The 22794-nt window shown below is 38.4% G+C and overlaps 1 protein-coding gene across 1 annotated transcript in view; it reads right to left on the reverse strand.

Moving 5' to 3' along the window:
* Positions 1–1317: 1317 nt before the first annotated feature.
* The window catches only part of LOC128648935 (catechol O-methyltransferase), a 52764-nt gene continuing 31287 nt past the window's right edge, over positions 1318–22794 (reverse strand). Inside the window, exons 4-5 of the mRNA XM_053701915.1 lie at positions 2993–3124; positions 1318–1979 (exon numbers count right to left, since the gene is read on the reverse strand). Of these exons, the coding sequence (XP_053557890.1) occupies positions 1800–1979; positions 2993–3124 (312 nt within the window). The 3' untranslated portion in view covers positions 1318–1799. The remainder of the gene's footprint in view (positions 1980–2992; positions 3125–22794) is intronic.

Genomic DNA, 22794 nt, shown 5'->3' on the forward strand with positions numbered 1-22794 from the left:
CCAAAACTAACTAAAAAAATTTTTGAAGAAAATATTTTTTGTTTTGAATTTTTACTTTGTTACATTTAGAGAAAGACAGAGAAATGTATTTCTCTATTTAACCCTTTAGGGTACATACAATCTAATTTATGGATCCAGTAAGTTCCTTAAATAAAAAGAAACTTACTGGATCCATAAATTAGATTGTATGTACCCTAAAGGGTTAAATAGAGAAATAGATTTCTCTGTCTTTCTCTAAATGTAACAAAGTAAAAAATTCAAAACAAAAAACATTTTCTTCAAAAAAATTTTTCGTTTTGGTTTAGTTAAACACATAGGTAAAGTAACTTGTTCACTTAAACACATAGGTAAAGTTTATCAGTAAAATACTTTAGAAGTGTTACTATAGAGATATAAGATTGCAGTAAGACTTGTTCCTATATATTTTCTTGTTTTTAATGACACTTGTACATTCAGTGGAAACTCCTCTAGTAATTGTATTTTTGGTAACTTGAGAGTTAAATTTTATAGGATGTAGTAAAATATGACTAACACTAGAGGGAGTAATTGCTCTGTGTGAAACATTTTGTCAAATCTGTTTGTAATTAATGTTTTAATTGATCAGCCTATATACTGTGGACAGAGGCTGAAGTGTTTTGTATGCATGATTAAGGCTGTGAAGGCCGAAACATCGCATGTAATGTGAAAATAAAGGTATTTTCTTTTACCTAATTGGTGCTGTGGATTCCATTTGCAAATTATGAACGAGTTTTGGAATGGCCCAGGCAGCTAGCTGGGTGATGGAGAGGAGCCACCACGCTGACACTGCACCACATGGGTGCTTGTTCTTATTCCTATCTTCCCCCTTTATTATCCCAAATACTACACCTTTTCTCTCTTTGCAGAATTTGTTTCTTCTATACTGTGACCCCTGTATGGTTGGAGAGTGCTGCCATTGGTGTATATTGGAGTTTAGAGACTGTTCAGAGGGTGTTTTCTGGGAGTGTTACACCTCTTAATTTATAATACTTTTTATTTGTTTGCATTAGGAATGGAGAATCTGATTTGCAGCTAAAAGAGGGGCCTATGGGATGTGTTGGAAGGTTACACATATCTGGTTTTTGAAATCCAAAATAATGTCTCTTGTGTACTACAATCATTATTTAATCACTAAAACTAGTCTGTTTTCATTTTACAGTCACAAGTAACTAAACTCTTAGGAGTTGTTATGAGCAAGCAGGTTTGTGGGTGATTGGAGGTTATTGTATCTATTGTATATATTTTCTATCATGATTCTAATCAGGTAGAAACCTATATACATACAGATGAAGAAAACAGTCATTTTAAAAAGTTTTTTTTATTCTTGTCATTTTAAGGACAAATATTTGATTACAAAACAAGCCCTTCTAGTTACATTTGCTATTTTTTTGGGAGAATTTGGCTCCTTACAAAGCCATTAAAGGACAACTCAATGCAGTAGAATTGCATAATTAACACGTGTATTATAAAAAGACAATGCAATAACACCTACTATGAATTTCACAAAAGCAGTAAAAAAAAGAATCTGTCCATTTTCTTTTCTCCTATTTTCTGTCCCACTGTATCATGTGACAGATATCAGCCAATCACAGACTAGTATAAATATACTCTGTGATCATGTGCACATGCTCAGTAGGATATTTCCCCCCTCTGAAAGTGTGAATATAAAAAGACTGTGCAAAATTGATAATGAAAGTAATTTGTAAGTTGTTTTAAAACTGCATGATCTTTTTGAATCCTAAAAGTTTATTTTGACTTGAATGTCCCTTTAACTTAAAAGTCTATCCCCTGAATACAGCCATCTCCAGTGCATCTTCCTTGTCTGAGTACTCCAGATGAGATGGATAGTTAGTGCAGTCATAGCGCCCACTTGTCCTGACGTGTTCAAGGAAGTCAGGGGAGCCCGGAAACAAGACATTGTCAGCTACCAACACCGAGCCTTTTCTCAACAAACCACACGTCTGTTTAGGATAAAAGAGACAAGGTTAAAGTGAAACAAACATAGAGGGAAATGTGTGACTTACAGAGCGACCATCATTTAAATATCAGGGCACTTTACAAATGCCCCTAGGCAATCAATACTTTATGTATGGCATACGTGTCTCATGCAGGTGTCAGTCATGTGACCATAGGCATTGGCTTTTTCAAGTAACCAAAAAACTAATAAGCATCAATAACTTTTCGGTCATTCCCTTTGTGGAGAAAAATGTTGGTTGGTAAATAAAAGCACTTTTTTGACCACTCAGTTTTAGAAAATATCATATTAAATGCCTAATCTTTCTATTATCACACCTTTACTACGGAATATACAGATTTAAAGCTAAGGAGCTACTAAGATGCTAAACTTAATGTGTTTACAAAAACACCTATTTGCTATAAATATGTTCTATTAGCACTTTATTGATAGCAGTGCGGCCTAATTAAAAAGGGTTTCAAGTTTTCATCTATTACATACAAAAAAAAGATTTTACAGGGACTTTTTTTTTTTTATTTAACCTGATGGAGTGTGTTTAATTGTTTGTAAACAGCTCTAAAATAGCTGCAATTGCCTGTAGAAACCTCCACCTACATTTACACCTACAAAATATGAATAACGTACTCACATTAGAAAAGGTATGTAAACAGGAGACACTAGCACTGATTAATCTCCTAGTGGAGAGGGACATTTTTCAATCTGAAACCGCTGGTTGTGCCCAGCCATAAATCACTTTTCAATACCTAACCATGATATAGATAGATAGATAGCATTAGAATGAGCTTGACCTGTTTATGGCCATGTTCTTGAGAAGAATGGGTGATGGTTTAAATGAGCAAAAACAGCTATTTCAAATACAAAAATAAACCTGATTTAATACTCTGCAGTAAGTATAACAAGTCATATTGAACACATTAAGGAGAAACACCTGTTACAGAAATAAGAATGTTAGAGAGGTTGAAAGTAATATAAAAGCAATGTGAAAAGAGCATACAGTACCTCCAGAAGTATAGTATCAGGTTTGTATCTATTCCCAAAATGATCAATGAACACAAAGTCAAGATGGTCCACATCATAATTAGTTTTCAAGTTGGGTATAATATTCTTAGAGGAGCCCTGCAGCATCTGCACCTGGAGAAGCACAGCATAAATGATTATTTATAAAGTGAATAAAAAAAAAGAAAACATGACCAGATCTGGAGTACATTAGCTTCTACATTTGACGATATTGTATAAAATTCTCTATCACAAGACAAATATTGAGATCAAAAGTTCGTTTAAAGGGACACTAAACCCAAATTTTATATTTCATGATTCAGACAGAGCATGCAATTTTAAGCAACTTTCTAATTTATTCCCATTATCATTTTTTCTTCATTCTCTTGCTATCTTTATTTGAAAAGCAAGAATGTAAGTTTAGAAGCCGGACTATTTTTGGTTCACAACCTGGGTTGTGCTTGCTAATTGGTGGCTAAATGCTGTCCAGTGTCCTGGACCAAAAATTGGCTAGCTCCTTAGCTTAGATGCCTTCTTTACAAATAAAGATAGAAAGAGAACAAAGAAAAATTGATAATTGGAGTAAATTAGAAAGTTGCTTAAAAGTGCATGCTCTATCTGAATCATGAAAGAAAAAAAATGGGTTTAGTGTCCCTTTAAGCTCCTCCAATGGCATAAATCTTTTGTCAGTTGAGCAGATATAGGGGGGTAGTTATCAAGCCGTCAACCTCAAATATGCTGGAATTCCGTAGCGTATTTGTGGCGAGGCTGATTCGCCTTAGTTATCAAAGGTTAGAGACCGGCAAAAGTAGAATTTTGTGACGTAAGCTTCGATCCGCCGGACTCAGTCCGACACAGATCGATTCTTACGTCACTCCAGATGTTCCGCACACAAGTGCGGCACAATCTGACTACTTTTGCTAGTTATCAAATAACTAGCAGGTACTCTCGGCACTTTTCCGGCCCAGCGTATCTGGTTTTCAATCTGCCGCCCTGGAGGCGGCGGATCCCATAAGAATCAATGGGAGTCTGACCATAGCGAAAGTTCAGGTTAGCTGCTGCCAGACAACCCATTGATTCCTATGGAAGATGTCTGCACCTAACACCCTAACATGTACCCAGAGTCTAAACACCCCTAATCTGCCCCCCTACACCGCCGCAACTAAATAAATGTATTACCCCCTAAACCGCCGCTCCCGGAGCCCACCGCCACTATAATAAACTGATTAACCCCTAAACCACCGCTCCCTGACCCCGCCGCAACTATAATATATGTATTAACCCCTAAACCTCCGCTCCCTGACCCCGCCGCAACTATAATATATGTATTAACCCCTAAACCGCCTCTCCCAGACCCCGCCGCCACCTACATGATACCTATTAACCCCTATCCTGACCCCCATACCGCCGCCCTCTATAATAAAGTTATTAACCCCTATCCTGCCGATCCCGGACCTCGCCGCAACCTATATTAAACTTATTAACCCCTAATCTGCCCCCCCACACCTATAATACATTTATTAACCCCTATACTGCCCCCCCACACCACCGCCACTGTAATAAAATTATTAACCCCTAAACCTACGTCTAACCCTAACAGCCCCCAACTTAAATATTAATTAAATAAATCTAAATAACATTTCTATTAACTAAATTAATCCTATTTAAAACTAAATACTTACCTATAAAATAAACCCTAAGATAGCTACAATATAAATAATAATTATATTGTAGCTATCTTAGGATTTATTTTTATTTTACAGGCAAATTTCAATTTATTTTAACTAGGTACAATAGCTATTAAATAGTTAATAACTATTTAATAGCTTACCTAGCTAAAATAAACAGAAATTTACCTGTAAAATAAATCCTAACCTAAGTTACAATTACACCTAATACTACACTATACTTTAATAAATTATTTCTATTTAAAACTAAATACTTACCTGTAAAATAAACCCTAAGATAGCTACAATGTAATTAATAATTACATTGTAGCTATTTTAGGATTTATATTTATTTTACAGGTAACTTTGTATTTATTTTAGCTAGTTAGAATAGTTATTAAATAGTTATTAACTATTTAATAACTACCTTGCTAAAAGAAATACAAAATTACCTGTAAAATAAATCCTAACCTAAGTTACAATGAAACCTAACACTACACTATCATTACATTAATTAAATAAATTAACTACAAATAACTACAATTAAATACAATTACATAAACTAACTAAAGTACAAAAAATAAAAAAAGCTAAGTTACAAAAAATAAAAAAATAAGTTACAAACATTTAAAAAATATTACAACAATTTTAAGCTAATTACACCTAATGTAAGCCCCCTAATAAAATAACAAAGCCCCCCAAAATAAAAAAATTCCCTACCCTATTCTAAATTATAAAAGTTCAAAGCTCTTTTACCTTACCAGCCCTTAAAAGGGCCTTTTGCGGGGCATGCCCCAAAGAATTCAGCTCTTTCGCCTGTAAAAGAAAAATACAACCCCCCCAACATTAAAACCCACCACCCACATACCCCTAATCTAACACAAACCCCCCTTAAATAAACCTAACACTACCCCCATGAAGATCATCCTACCTTGAATTGTCTACAGCCAGCTGACCCACCGATGGAACCAAAGAGGAGATCCGGAGCGGCAGAAGTGATCCTCCAAGGGGCGCTGAAGAAGTCTTCCATCCGATGAAGTCATCATCCAGGCGGCGCTGAAGAAGTCTTCCATCCGGGCGATGTCATCTTCCAAGCGGGGTCTTCAATCTTCTTTCTTCAGTATCCATCTTCATCCCGCCGATGCGGAACATCCTTCTTCCCCGACGGACTAACGAAGAAAGAAGGCTCCTAAGGGACGTCATCCAAGATGGCGTCACTTCAATTCCGATTGGCTGATAGGATTCTATCAGCAAATCGGAATTAAGGTAGGAAAAATCTGATTGGCTAATTGAATCAGCCAATCAGATTGAAGTTCAATCCGATTGGCTGATCCAATCAGCCAATCAGATTGAGCTCGCATTCTATTGGCTGTTCCGATCAGCCAATAGAATGCGAGCTCAATCAGCCAATCAGATTTTTCCTACCTTAATTCCGATTGGCTGATAGAATCCTATAAGCCAATCGGAATTGATGGGACGCCATCTTGGATGACGTCCCTTAAAGGAGCCTTCTTTCGTCGTTAGTCCGTCGGGGAAGAAGGATGTTCCGCGTCGGCGGGATGAAGATGGATCCTGAAGAAAGAAGATTGAAGACCCCGCTTGGAAGATGACATCGCCCGGATGGAAGACTTCTTCAGCGCCGCTTGGAAGATGACATCGCTCGGATGGAAGACTTCTTCAGCGCCGCCTGGATGATGACTTCATCGGATGGAAGACTTCTTCAGCGCCCCTTGGAGGATCACTTCTGCCGCTCCGGATCTCCTCTTCGGTTCCATCGGTGGGTCGGCTGGCTGAAGACAACTCAAGGTAGGATGATCTTCAGGGGGGTAGTGTTAGGTTTATTTAAGGGGGGTTTGGGTTAGATTAGGGGTATGTGGGTGGTGGGTTTTAATGTTGGGGGGGTTGTATTTTTCTTTTACTGGCAAAAGAGTTGAATTCTTTGGGGCATGCCCCACAAAAGGCCCTTTTAAGGGCTGGTAAGGTAAAAGAGCTTTGAACTTTTTTAATTTAGAATAGGGTAGGGAATTATTTTATTTTGGGGGGCTTTGTTATTTTATTAGGGGGCTTACATTAGGTGTAATTAGCTTAAAATTGTTGTAATATTTTTAAAATGTTTGTAACTTATTTTTTTTATTTTTTGTAACTTAGCTTTTTTTATTTTTTGTACTTTAGTTAGTTTATGTAATTGTATTTAATTGCATTGTAGATATCTTAGGGTTTATTTTATAGGTAAGTATTTAGTTTTAAATAGGAATAATTTATTTAATGATAGTGTAGTGTTAGGTGTAATTGTAGTTTTTATTTTACAGGTAATTTTCTCTTTATTTTAGCTAGGTAGCTATTAAATAGTTAATAACTATTTAATAGCTATTGTACTTAGTTAAAATAAATTGAAATTTGCCTGTAAAATAAATATAAATCCTAAGATAGCTACAATATAATTATTATTTATATTGTAGCTATATTAGGGTTTATTTTAAAAGTTAGTATTTAGTTTTAAATAGGATTAATTTAGTTAATAATAGAAATATTATTTAGATTTATTTAATTAATATTTAAGTTGGGGGGTGTAAGGGTTAGACTTAGGTTTAGGGGTTAATAATTTTATTACAGTGGCGGCGGTGTGGGGGGGCAGGATAGGGGTTAATACATTTATTATAGGTGGCGACGGTGTAGGGGGGGGCAGGATAGGGGTTAATAAATGTATTATAGGTGTAGGGGGGCAGATTAGGGGTTAATAAGTTTAATATTGGTTGCGGCGGGGTCCGGGAGCGGCGGTTTAGGGGTTAAACTATTTATTTAGTTGCGGCGAGGTCCGGGATCGGCAGGATAGGGGTTAATAACTTTATTATAGAGGGCGGCGGTATAGGGGGGGCAGGATAGGGGTTGCTAGGTATAATGTAGGTGTCGGCGGTGTCCGGGAGCGGCGGTTTAGGGGTTAATACATTTATAAGAGTTGCGGCGGGGTCTAGGAGCGGCGGTTTAGGGGTTAATAACTTTATTGAGTTGCGTGGGGCTCCAGGGGCGCCAGTATAGAGGGTAGAACAGTGTAGTTTAGTGTGGGTGCTTAGTGACAGGCTAGCAAGAAAGCTGCTAAAAAGCCGAAGAGCAGCGAGATCGGATGAGTGATATCTATCACAGTCCGCTGCTCATCGCCCCGTACTTGGTGCGCGGCTTTTTGACAGATTTATTGATAACTTAGGCGAAATTTTGCAGGTCCGCGGCGGCGATGGTAGGCGGGCTTATTGGGCCGGCGAAGGCAGGTAAGTTGACACGTTGATAACTAGGCCTCTTAGTCATTGCTTCCTGTTCGAACTCTAAGATACAGAAGTAGGCAAAGGTTCAAGATAATAATCCCTAGGGGCATATACAGATTCGAGATCAGTATCATAGGAACAGGCTTAAAAGGACATAAAACCCATTTTTTATTTCTTTTGTGATTCTGATAGAACATGCAGTTTTTAATAACTTTCCAATGTATTTCTATTATATAAGTTGTTTCGTTCTCTTTGTATCCTTTGTTAAAAAGTATACCTAGGCAGGATCAGAGGCTGCTGATTGGTGGCTTCACATATGCCTCTTGTCATTGGCTTTCAGCTAGCTCCCAGTAGTGCATTACTGCTTCTTCAAAAAAGGATACCAAGAGAATAAAGCACACTTAAATAATAGACGTAAATTGGAAAGTTGTTTAAAAATGTATGTTCTTTCTGAATCATGAAAGGAAAAAATTGGGTTTCATGTCCCTTTAAGTTTAGAATCAGAGCTCTCAAATGTAGATAGAATGCTGAATAAAAAAAGGAAGCAATCAAAAATACATCACCTGGACAAAAAATTGAACATTGTAGCTTCATCTAGGCTTAAAGGGATAGTCAACACCAGAATTGTTGTTGTTTAAAGAGATAGATAATCCCTTTATTACCCATTTTTGCATAACCAACACAGTTATAATAATACATGTTTTACCTCTGTAATTACCTTGTATCTAAGCATCTGCAAACTGCCCCTTATTTCTGTTCTTTTGACAGACTTGCATTTTAGCCAATCAGTGCTGACTCCTAGGTAACTTCACATGCATTAGCTCAATGTTTTCTATATGACAGACATGAACTAATTCTCTCTAGTGGTGAAAAACTGTCAAAATGCATTCAGATTAGAGGCGACCTTCAAGGTCTAAGAATTTAGCATATGAGTCTACCTAGGTTTAGCTTTCAACTAAGAATCTCGGGGTCACATTTGACTCAGATCTTTCATTCACTCCTAACATTCAGTTCTTGGCTAAAGCCTGCCGCGTCCAACTTAAAAACATCTCTAAAATTAGACACTTCCTTACACAAGACACAACTAAGATTTTAATCCACTCTCTCATTCTTTCCCGCCTTGATTACTGCAACTCTGTCCTCTCTGGTCTCCCCACCTGCCGCCTAGCTCTTTTACAATCCATAATGAATGCCTCTGCCAGACTCATCTTCTTTACACGTCGCTCTTCATCTGCTGCACCTCTCTGCCAATCCCTTCACTGGCTTCCTCTTGCCTCTAGGATCAAACACAAAACTCTCACTCTTACATACAAAGCCCTCAACTGCACTGCTCCCCCCTACATCTCAGACCTTGTCTCCAGATACTCTCCCTCCCGTCCCCTTCGCTCTGCTCATGACCTCCTACTCTCCTCCTCTCTTGTCACCTCATCACACTCCCGTTTACAGGACATCTCCAGACTGGCTCCCATCTTGTGGAACTCTCTGCCTCGCTCCACAAGACTCTCTTCTAGTTTTAAAAGCTTCAAGTGCTCCCTAAAGACTCTACTGTTCAGGGATGCATACAACCTACGCTAACCTTTCCTAATACCAGTTCCTCTCCTCCATTGCTATCCCCTGAACCCCCTTAGCATGTAAGCCTAAAAGTCCAGCTGTTTGTAGATCACCTTCTTAAGAGCTGACTACAACAGTGCAACTCTTGGCAGGGCCCTCTACCCATTTGATCCCTATAATTGTTTTCTTGTACTCCCCCTTTGCTTATAGCGCTGCAGAATCTGTTGGCGCTCTATAAATAACCGATAATAATAATAAGAATACCAAGAGAACAAAGCAAAATTGGTAAAAAAAGTAAATTAGAAAGTTGTTTCAAATTACATGCCCTGGTGCGGAGCCGGAAGCCGCCATGAGAGCAGCTTAAAACCGGAGCTCCGATGCACTAGATCAATAAACCTTACTGAATCCTTTAAATTCTACCCCATACCCTATAGAAATGTAGGGTATCGTCTTTTATATCACTCGGGGACCATACGAAGGTGGATATCTTATGACAGAGATAATTAAATCCTGAGATAAGAGCCGTCATTGGAACACTTGCCTACCTGCCCGCATATCATCCTGTGACCTGTGCTTGTCTTACGGTGACACTTGCCACCAGCTCCCTGGGGACCTGCTACTCAGCTTTTTACCAGCGGAAACAGCCGATCCGGCCACGCTGAGAGAAGACCGCATTTCAAAGTACTGAGGAGGTATTTGGGCCTACTAACACCACACAGGCCCCATACAGCTGACAAAACTCTAAATCTGTGGCACACAGCAGACCTTGAGTCTCCGGTACACCAGCACTCTAGGAGTTCTCACAACATCACTTTCAGGTATATGTCGCAAGCAGCTGTGTATATATAAAGTCAGCGCTATCACTATTAAAAACTAGTAACAATTTTAATTGCCTGCCTGCCCGCCCATAAAATTACCCCAAGGCTTGTACCTGCTCCCTGATAACGTCTTCACCACCCACTCCTTAAAACTCTGTTATTCAATTCAATATTGGTGGATACAGCTGTCCTGGGGAGAGGCCTGCAGTAAGAAAGTAAGGCAACTGGGCCTACCTTCAGTATACAAGCACTTCGCTGCTGACGCAGCTCCGCATTCCACAGCCTTTTCTAGGCCCTACAGTATATCACAAATATAAAATGGCTACCAGGAGAACATTAAAACCTGATAGGCCCTCCAAACAAAACTTTTCCAAAAACTTTACAATTTCATCTTTCCTGCAACCTACAGAGAACCTGCAAAGCTCGCCTACGGTTCATAAGAAACAGGACCAGGCCTCTGTCACGCTTACGCCAGAGCCAACCACTACTGCACTACAAGTTCCCATTACCACTCTTCAAGACTTACCCTCAAAAAAGGATATAGCGGATATAATCCGCATGTGTATGAGAAGAACTTGCCTCTGTAAAACAGGACCTCCATACTTTGAATTTCCAGGTAGAATCACTGGAAGCACATCAAGATACTATAACAGAAGATGTCAGACAACAGGAGAACCTGGTTGAAAACCAGAAAGAAACATTGGATTTTCTAGAGGAGAAAATCGAAGATTTAGAAAATAGGAGCAGGCATAAGAACATGCGGATAAGAGGAACCCCAGAGTCTGTTTTGTAGAGGGATTTCCCAGTTTATTTACAAGCCCTATTTTGCCATATGATAGATTCAACATCTACAACAGAAATTCCATGGGTAAGTGCACACAGGGCACTAGGACCGAAACCGCCAGATACCGCACCTCCTACATTATCCGCTTCAAAAATTTTCAAGACAAGGAGATGATTCTCTCACAATCGCGGAAAAAACAGCCTATTTGCTTTAGAGGTAATGGATTGTATTTCTTCCAAGATTTATCACCCAAAACACTGCAAAAATGAAAAGAATTCCATGCATTAACAACCACCCTGAGAAATAAACGGATACCCTATAGATGGGGTTTCCCCACCCATTTATCGACACTGCAAAATAACACCAGGATCATCTGTAAATCACCTGACGACATAGCAAGGTTTTGTAATACCTTGGGCATTGAATCTCTGGTGGAAATGCCTGAACAAAGGAAACAAACTTAGTCGAAGAGACCTAAAGTCCCTTCCAGTTCCTGGCAGACTGTTCATAATAATAAGAAAGGCAAACTTTCTGAGTCAAGATCACCACCTCACAACTCCTCGGCCCCTAGTTCCCCTAGCCCACCGGCCTCAGAACAATCTAGATCTTAAACCGGGACACTCTTATGACTTAGCCTCCTTCAGGGTGGCAAGTATACTTAATCCAGTTAATTGGTAGTTTTAACCTAATAATGTTATGTATATATATGTTTTCTTTTCAGAGCGGATCTAAGAGATGTACAACATGTCTGAAAAGCTGTGATACTGAAGCAGTATGCTTCCCTTTCTACCATGAAAAATACTGTCAAGTAATTACACATATACCTTTACCTTACCCGGAATAGGCTCCCATATGGGATACACTATACTTCTCATGTAGAATATCCTAGATATTAACCTGAGATGCTCTTCTGAATGAGCCCTCTTCAGGGTAGAAAGTATATCTGACCTAGTTTATTTGTAGTCTCTGGTCGATAATGTTACGCATGTAAGTTTTCCTTACTGTAATAATTTGAAGTTATTGAAGTATTATGTCCATCTTTCTACTATGACAATACGGTTAGACAGCAGGACAATATGCATGAGGAACAAGCTATAGTTTCCTTTTACTCTTTAAAAAAAGTGAATGAGAGGGACAAAGATAATTTGGAGATTGATCACATTTTTTCTCTAGACCGAAACCACTATGATTTACCAATGCTATTTGAGCATATGGAACATCTAATGCTTAAGGAAAAAAAGCTGAAATGGGACATTTGGACATTAGAAAAATATACTGCACTAAAAATGATACCAAGGGGCTTGCGTATCAACAAGTTTCCTACTTTTGAGACCGATGACAAAGAATTTATTGATATGTGGAACACTGTTTTGAGTGAATGCTCCTTGAGATTGATGAAATTACTGATTGGTCATAAAACACATATGTTGGTGAAGATTAGATCAGAAATTGATGAAGTGCAGTTATTATTGAATGGTTTCTGCAGTATGACTGACTACTCCAAATTTGATTCCTTGTTACAGAAGGTAATATCAGAAGCCAAAAGTGAATTGTTCAATACCAAACATACCACATTTTTGAGAGATAAATCTGATTATGATATTGGCAAGATATAAATCTGGAACAAGGGCCAAAGATTCCAATATAGGAGAAATCAGAATAAAAATAGAGGATTCAGGAGAGGCATAGCAGGACGACAAAGAGGTAGGGGTAGCAGAACAGTAACATTTTCAGACAGTGAGGCTGACTCGGGTGAGGAAGGAGCACAATCGGGCAATGAGGATAATTTCTCACAAGAACAAACAGTTAGGAATACAGAATATAATAGATTTATGGCGAGGGACAACACCGCACCCCCGAAAGTGAATGCATGGCAGGGTCCAAATAGAGCACATGCGATACAACAGCCAAAACCCTCAGGAGCATATACACAATCACATGGAAGATATCAACCTACACAAAATTATAGGTATTCACATGACCCCCCTAATGCTGGGGCCACAGGAACAATAGATGAAGAACGTGCCCAGTTGGAGCAGGTTTTTCTGGTGGACAAGAACACCAGAGAGGGAGGAGGAGGTGTGATAATCTAACAGACTATCCAACAGGGGAGGTACCCAATGAGACAAACTTGGGTACCATCCAAATACAAACCATCATAAATTTATCTGACCATAGACTCACTAGGGATGAAGAAAGGGTCCTTAGGCTAGGTCTAGGTTTTGTGCCCTCCACAAACTTCAACCTGTTTCGTACTATGTTGGATGTTAATAAATTTGTACGTAATGTAACTTTACGCAAACATTTTTCTTCTGTACAGACAGGCCCAGGAGTTAATTCTGATCAGGAAATTGAAGATAATAGGGGTTTTGCTTTTACAGAAATTTGTGATCTTATTGCCCTAAAGGATCTAGAGAGGGAGAGTACTACAGAACAAGATAGAGGAAGGTCAGTCATGAGTAAAAAAATATAAGAATCCATCAACCTTTTACCCCGTACACACTAGGGGTAATATAATCAAAACTTTTTACAAACGAGTAGAGAAGGATCTGAGAACACTTTCCAACACCCAACATCAGCCTAAACACAATTTGACAAAACAAGAACAATTAGCATTAATGAACTCAGGCCAAAATGAGAACATAGTCATCAAACAGGCTGACAAGGGGGGCTCAGTTGTACTCATGAACAGATCCCAATATGTTGATGAAGCATTAAGACAACTAGGGAACACTGAGAATTATGAAAAACTGAGTTACGATCCCACTAGAAACTTTCAGCGCCGACTTATGCACCTTTTGGATGGGGCATTGGAGCAGGGATTGATTGATTATGATACATTGAAATATCTATATGTAGAACACCCCGTGACTCCAATATTTCATCACCTACCAAAGGTGCATAAGTTGACAAGTAATGTGCAGGGCAGGCCTATCATAAGTGGAATAGGCTCTGTTAGAACACTTAGCCGAATGGCTGGATGACATCCTACAGCTTCTGGTAAAACTATTGCCTAGCTACATTAGGGACTCCAAACATGTCCTTAATGTGGTGGAACAGATTGAATGGACTCAAGATTCAGGATGGCTCACTGTGGATGTTGTTGCCCTTTATTCATCTATACCCCATGACATGGGATTAAAAGCGATCCACTATTTTTTGGTTAGGGAAACAGCATACAGTGAGACATTAAGAACATTTATAATGGAGGTTACTAAATTTCTGCTGATGCATTTTTTTTCCAGTTTGATAATGAGTTCTAGCTGCAGAGATGTGGGCCAACCTACGCCAACTTGTACATGGGTTGGTGGGAGCAGTCCCACATCTATGCACATAGTAATGTTTATAGACCATTTATTGGATTGTACTGTCATTTCATAGACTATCTACTACTTATCTGGAAAGGCAATAAAGAAAATGCAAGGGATTTTGTTGAGCTACTGAGCTGTAATGATCTAAATTTGAGCTTCACTTATGAATATAATAACTCTAGGGTACATTATTTGGATCTTGAGTTAAAAGGGTGGTCCTCAGGTGTTATTACTTCAGAAGTTTACAGGAAGCTGATCTCAGGCAATAGTCTCTTGCATGCCAAGAGCTGTCACCCACAACATGTCGCCTATTCAGTGGCCAAAGGACAGTTTGTCCGTTTAAAAAGGAATTGCACTCTGCCAAGTAGCTTTGAGAAGCATGCTGATACTTTACAAAACAGGTTGCTGGATAGGGGATATAGTTCAAGACTGATATAGAGAGCAAGACAAGAGGTCACTACTTTAGATAGAGATGCTCTCCTGAGAGAAGGTAACAGAAATGGTGAAATGTCAACTGATAAATTAACATTTGTAACTGACTATTCCATCCAGTATCAAGAGATATGCTGCATAGTTCGTAAACACTTCCAACTATTAGTGGTAGATGACTCTTTGGCAGACGGTCAGAAAAGGATGTAGGTTTTCTTACAGACATAATAGAACTGTGGGAAATATGATTTCACCATCACAGTTAAAGGGACCGGTGCCTGCAACAGAGTCATCTTCATGGCTAAGACTCAAGGGGACATTTAGATGTGGATACTCCAAATGTAAGGTGTGTGAACATGTACAGGTGGACACTACTTTCAGGTCATTTGTCACAGGGGAAATCTTTGATATTGCATGATGTTTGAACTGTCGTGCGACATACTGTATCTACCTACTCTGGTGCTCTCTTTGTAACCTACAGTATGTAGGGTTGACCACCAGGGAGGTAAGGTCTCGCATTTGTGAACATTTATCAACAATCAGTGTAGGCACAATCAGTACCCCCTGGTACACCACTTTGTTAAAAAACACAATAAAAATTGTGACTCCCTGAGATGGTCAATCATAGAGAAATTGAAACCACAAAAGGGGGGGGAGACAAATTTTAAATATTATCTCGACAAGTGTGTATAGGTGTAAATTGGGGTACACATATTTGAATTCTTATTGGTTGCCTGTTCAGAGCAGGGTGACCTTTCTCAGATGCACATATACACACACATGTAGATTGTATAGTGTATTGCTAGTGAAATAAATACCTGCATAGATATGTGCTCTTCCTTAAGATAATCCTCTAGGTGCCCAATTCTCTATAAAGTTAGTCCCCATATTTTGGACATTAGCCAGACTGGGCTATGATTTATTCTTAAGTGACTACAAGAAACATAAATAGAGTAAAGACTATAGATTATTATCAGGTTGAGGAGTGTATTAATTTCTAAAATTTATATCAGATTTAATTGAGTCAGATCCATGAAAAATAAAAAATAATAATTATAACAAGTGTTCATAATTTTATTCCAATGGCAAGTAAAATGTCTAGCCTTAGATTGTATTTATTTGTACTAGTGTTAGACTCCAGAACAGTTATATCATGTATCCCCTGTACATTTTTAAACTCCATGAAATTTTCTGTAACCAATCAGGGCCCAGTGTGGGCTTTTTAAACTCCAGTATGTATGGCCTAGGCTGAAACATGTTAGTGTCTTGTTTGTAAGGGGAATTTGTCCTTCCAACTTTTAATGAAGTTAAATAAAAGTTCAAGTTTTTATAACCTTGTTTACTGGCACCTTCCTTTTTTGTTTATATTTTGAAATTGCTAGACAGCCAGTAAACAGCCTGCACTGCCGTCTGATTTCACAGCAGTTTTTTGTAACAAACAGCAACTTTTTCTAAGGATCATCTTGTGATATCGGATCAACAAGTACACACCACGTACTGCTACGAGACAGCTGGAGGTGAGCTCCGTGAGAACCCCCATGTTGCAGAGCGCAAACGCAAGAAGGAGGCGCGGTCACTGAAGCAGTGACGTCACCGGCACCACGAGAAGCAGAGTGAACGCTCAACCGTGTCGTGTGGACGGACCGGAGTCCGGGAGCAGAACTACTGCAGAATGGTGAGGGTACCGGCATCTAAGTGACATTATACACAGTAACAAATCTTTGTTTGAGGGGTTCTGAAGAGGCTGTGGGGAGAGAGCAAGTTGGATGGACTGTTAATTACCGGAGGTTAATATGTTACAAGGAGTAACTAAATATAAACGCATCAATTGTTATTGACACTAGCCCACAAGTAACTGATATACATTGGCTCCATATGGTGTGTACTTGTAGGATATAAGCTGGACCTAACTGCTATCTATATACCATATACGTTTATTTGTTGACAGAGTGATTGTTGGATTTGGATACTCACAGACGAGCAGCTACTTTTTTGTGTCTGAGTGGACTATTGTTGTATTAAATACGGTTAGACGACCATATTTCTCCCTTTAATTTACCCGGCACAAATTCCCAGGTAGGATTCACTTTCAACCCATAATCATAACAGCTGATCTTTAGTGCGTTCACCCCGTCCTTCATTCCACTCTCAAATATGCCCTGTATTAGGATGAGAGACCCCTACCCCTGTTTTGTTAAACATATGTTCATGTTATTGTTCCCTTTTTATTGTTGTTACAAATGTTTTTGTTGGACCATGCTTATTTTGCAGGAATTATATGTAGGTTTTTCTACTGGTATAAGTGTTACACATACAGATCTATTATTTACTGAACCTTTCCACATTCTATCCAAACGTAACTATGGCTCAATTAACACATAACCACTCTCACCAATTAACTATAATGACTCAAAATACCCAAGGCCTCAATTCACCATTTAAACGTTCCAAGGCCCTCCTGGATATACATAAAAGAAAGGTAGATATCCTATTCCTCCAGGAAACCCACTTTAGACACAAAATGGAACCCAAATATTTTGGTAAACACTTTACACAATGCTTTCATAGCTCAGGGCCTAGGAAAAAAGCTGGTGTCGGCATCTTTTTTGCACAATATATCACTTTTCAGCTCTCTCAAGTAGTGAGAGATAGAGAGGGGAGGTTTTTGGGTCTTGTAGGTTTACTCTACGGTATACCGGTAACATTTATTAACATATATGCACCTAACAACAAACAAACTCCTTTTTTTTAAACATATGTTCACTCGCATTTTAGATATATCAAAAGGCCCCATAATCTTAGCAGGCAATTTTAATATACCCATACAGCCAGAGATTTATAGCTCAAACCCTAACATAAAAATAGTTAAGAAACCTGTCCATACACTATGGAATGGTCTGAGAGACTTAAATATGTATGATGCTTGGCGCTTACTCCATCCAGAGACTAGGGATTATACATTTTTTTCACACCCTAACAAGTCGTATAGTAGATTGGACTATATTTTTATAAATCAAAAAGGCTTACCAAATATATCTAACTGCACTATATCCCCCACACACTGGTCTGACCACTCCGCAGTTAAGCTTAGCTTGGCCTGGCTGAATATACCCACAGAACCATACACTTGGAAAATGGATGATTCCATTCTTGCTAATCCCAATAACATTGAAAACTTAATGAAGTCAATATCCAAATACTTTAACTTAAACTCCCCAACCATGAAAATTTGCTTTACATTATTGGAGGCACACAAATGTGTCCTGAGGGGGGAACTTATCAAATTAAAGGCTCAATATCAAAAAACACAAAGAGTCAGGTATATAGATCTCTCTAATACCTTCATCAAGTTAGAACATGCACACACAAAAAATCAGCTGGATACTCGCATCCTAGAACAACTATCTTCTGCCAGGAAATCCTTAGATGAATTTCTAAGTGTCGAATATCAGATATTGCGGAACAAAACAAATATTATGTTTTACTATGAAAATAATAGATCTGGGAAACTCCTGGCTAGAGCCTTAAAAAAGAAAAAAATGAAATCACACATTTATGAGCTACGCCCAGCAATCAACTCTTAACACAACCCCAGATATACTTAAAGCTTTTCATACTTACTACTCTCAATTATATAACCTTAACCCTACTACATCAACCCCCTTTGTCAAAACCAATATTATATCTTATCTTAATAAATGCCAGGTTCCACAATTGACTCCAGAACAAGCCCTTAACCTTTCAGTACTGATTACTGCTTTAGAAACCCTAGCAGCCATTAAAACGTTAAAGATAGGAAAGAGGCCAGATGGATTTTCCTCTAAATACTACTGGACAATCACCCCAATATTAACACCCCATCTTACAGCACTTTTTAATGCGACGAATGGGGATAATCCTTTCCCTCCCTCTATGTTAGAGGCTCACATCGTAGTACTTCCCAAACAACACTACTAAAATTATCAATATTATGGAATATGCAAAGGCTCACCAAATACCCTCTATCTTTGTCTCGATGGATGCAGAGAAAGCCTTTGATAGGCTTGACTGGCTTTTTCTGGAAGGCTCATTGCGAAGATTCGGCTTTGATTCAAAATTCATAGACAAAATATTCTCCTTTATACCATAAACCGAGCGTTAAGATTAGATTAAATGATTCCACCTCACAACCCTTCCCAATTTTTAATGGCACACGTCAGGGGTGTCCCCTTTCCCCCCTCCTATTTGTAATCGCAATGGAAATCTTAGCTTCTACAACTAGGCATACGCCTGATATCCATGGCATCACTATCTCCCAAAACAATTATAAAATGACCTTATACGCGGAAGACGTGTTCCTCACTCTAACTGACCCCTTGATATCAATCCCAGCCCTGATCGATACATTACAGGTATATGGCTCACTCTCAAACTTTAGCATCAATATTGACAAATCGGAGTTACTAGGTATTTCCCTCTCTGAAGAAGATCTCATGACCATACAACGACAATATCACTTCCGTACACAAACAAAGGCCATTAAATACTTAGGTGTTTATATTTCTCCATCTATAGATAACATGATTACCCTTAATCACGAATCACTATATCAACACATCCAATCATTGCTGTGCACTTTGAGTACTAAACCCCTTTCATGGATAGGACAAATTAATACCCTGAAAATGATGGCGCTTCCAAAAATTCTTTACCTATTTCAAGCCTTGCCCATCCCTCTTACAGATAAATAACTTCTGGAGTTTAAAAATAAATTTAACACTTTCTTGTGGCAACACAAGAGGCCCAGGGGGTGGCTACTACCACTTTGTTCCGTAATAAGGACCAAGGAGGGCTTGGAGCCCCAAATCTGACTTTTTATAGAATAGCTACATTCCTGAGCAGGATAGCAGATTGATGCAAACATGTGCACCAGAAAGAATGGGTAGGGCTGGAGCAAGATATTACACATAACGCACATCTAGGAAGTAATTGTTGGCTGCCCTCCAAACAGAGGAAAAAGCATGCTTTCCTCCCCACAATACTGAGAAAAACATTCAATATATGGGATAAATCCTTCAAAAATTTCAAAACCTTGTCTAGTGTACCATCCCCTTTAACTCCACTGATGGATAATTCTGATTTTCCACTCCTATCTTCCATCTGCCCAAATACCTTAAAGGGAGCGGTGCCTATCAAGTTTCTATTTCAAAACTCTAAACCCAAATTACAAGAAGACATTGTACAGCTTCTGGGAAATAAATTCCAAAATTGGCTTACCTACAATCAACTTTTACATTACCTATATCACCACCCCCATCACACCTTATTCACGCGCCAATTAACCGCTTTTGAAAGCATCTGTAATAATGAAATACCTAACAAAGGCATATTATCGCTCACATACAAAATCCTATTGACCTCATCAACACCTACATTACCTTCATACACGTTGGAATGGGAACAAGAAATAGGAGAAACTTTACAACAAAAAGACTGGCTTTCCATAATTTCAAACATGAGCAAATCGACCTCATCCATATCCACCTTAGAGATGAATATTAAACTTCTTAGCAGGTGGTATTACACACCTGCTAGCCTGTCGGCCATTCTCCCCAATTACCCGGCCGAGTGCTAAAGGGGATGCATAGAAAGAGGCACATTCACACATATCTGGTGGGAATGTCTGATAGCCCAAAACTTTTGGTCAAGAGTGAAAAAAGAAATTGATAAAGTACTATCTGTCTCCATCCCTTTAGATCTATGCATTTTCTTATTTAACAAACTACTTAAAATTGAATGTATATTAAAACATAAACTGCTCACTCTCATGATAAATTCCGGCAAAAGTCTAATACCATTGAATTGGAAAAAACACACCCTACCCCCTACATCAGAATGGAAGGATAGAGTTTCACATTTTCTTAAGCTTGAAAAATACCACTTCACTCAAATCAAACATTTAGAAGACTAGCACAACATCTGCTTCATATGGGAGGAATACATAAACACTAAGCATATGGAGATAAATAATGCTGAACTTCCTATCCTGTGAGACCTTGTAAATCTTGCTTATGGCCTACACACTTTTAAACACATATTAAGCTCTGAAAGCGCTACTATGCGTAATACTTCTAGATATTTTTGCAACTGACAAACCATACATTTTTCACACTAGGATTTCATAATCTCTAATAATCGAACTTCCTGCAAAACATGTGCCAAATGATAGAAAATGGCAATCATTCTGTTTTCAGTTCTTTTTCTCATTTAAGCTACAATACAAATGATTTTGTTTAGCGCACTTTTATTCCTGTATCTTTATATATGTGTTTGTATTGGCATCACACTTTATCAGATGAATGCATATCTGCCACTTCACCCCAAAGGCAGAACTTTTCTTCACTTTCTGCGATGAGATTTATTTTGTGAAATTTTTTCTGCAGGTCATTTTTAGATAAAATTCAATTTTAAATTAGACAGTTGCACTAAGGCACCAGTTCAATTGCAATGTGTTGGTTAACAGAAAAATAAAGCAATTTTTAATGTTTTATAATATAATTGCATTGCAAATTAGCGGCATACAAAAAAAGAAATTTAAAAATGGCTCTTGAATAAATCTGTTTCCTTTTCTCTTGGTCTAACATAAAAATGTAGTAATAAAAAGATGCAATGCTCATACTAACGTCTTACATTCAGAATAAACAGCTTTGCAGACTGGGAAAGGCTAGGGGGTGGGTTTGAAAAAATCTCTGAGAGAAAGTCAACAAGCAATGGGCTGCTGCTTTGCAGCGCTACTGCATATTTGACTGCTCACTTCAAACAGCACTTTGCTCTGGATGCACTTGGTTAAGAAAAACTTACACAGTGTAACCAGAGCACAGCTCTGTTTGAAGAGAACTGTCTAATGTGGAGCAGCACTACAAAGATCAAGCGCTAACTGTTCCTGCATGTGTCCTGTTCTTTCTGCAGACATGCTGCATTTTCTGCGATGACATCTCAGATCACTGTATGTTCTGCCTTGTGGCACTTCACAATCAGGATGTGTATAGACTTTCTTGGACTTGCCACCAAAAAAGAGCGAAACTTATTTATGTATAAAGTATTCCTCTTGAATGTATATATGACTGCCAAACAACTATTTTTTGTTATCTTTTGTTTGATCAATAAAAATTATTTAAAAAAAATAAAAATAAAATTACATGCCCTTTTTGAATCATGAAATTTTATTTTGAAATTGACTGTCCCTTTAACATAAAACCAGGAGTTGATGCAGAGGCTAGCCACATATCACTCTGAGTGAAGCCAGCCCCTTGCTTGCCCCAGTTCAGATATATGTTGCGTCAGCCCCTGTAGCAGTTCACCAATACTGGCTCTGCTACTTGGGACCTCTACAAGCAGATTGGTCATTCTGTAAAGTAGTGGCAGTGCTTAAAGCATCATTAAACAGTGTTTGAATTAAAATAAAAATTGCTTGTGAGCAAAAAATATGCAAAATAACGTATATGTGTAACAAAAATGATTTATCTGTTTTAACTCTAAACAAGCACTTTGAAGTTCCCTGCTAAGCCACTGTCTGCAAGATGCAAAGAGAGCTGCCATGTTTAAACCTAGTTTTCTCTGTGTATCCTGTCACATGATCTTCTCAGAGAAGCCCTCTACTGGACATGTGCTAAACAGTGATTTTCTGCTATCTGCAGGCGCATGTACATTTGCTAGAGTGTGTATGTTGTTGCTTAGCAACAGATTTCACAGCTATTTTAAGACTTGCCAATAAAACACACAAAAATACCAACAGCACCTTTTTATGAAAGGTGGATTAGAGCAAAAAAAAAAAAAAAAATCAACAAAATATCTAAATTCAAAAGATAAAAATCACAAATTATATGGTTATGATTGCTTTCAACTACCTTTCAGTAGGGGTGGCAGTTGGAATATATATTTATATTAGAGTGTGTTGGAGTTATGCACACACACTTATACGTATATAAGTGTATGCGCACACACATTAA

Source organism: Bombina bombina, chromosome 2 (genome assembly GCF_027579735.1).
Source record: "Bombina bombina isolate aBomBom1 chromosome 2, aBomBom1.pri, whole genome shotgun sequence".
Classification (NCBI taxonomy): domain Eukaryota; kingdom Metazoa; phylum Chordata; class Amphibia; order Anura; family Bombinatoridae; genus Bombina; species Bombina bombina.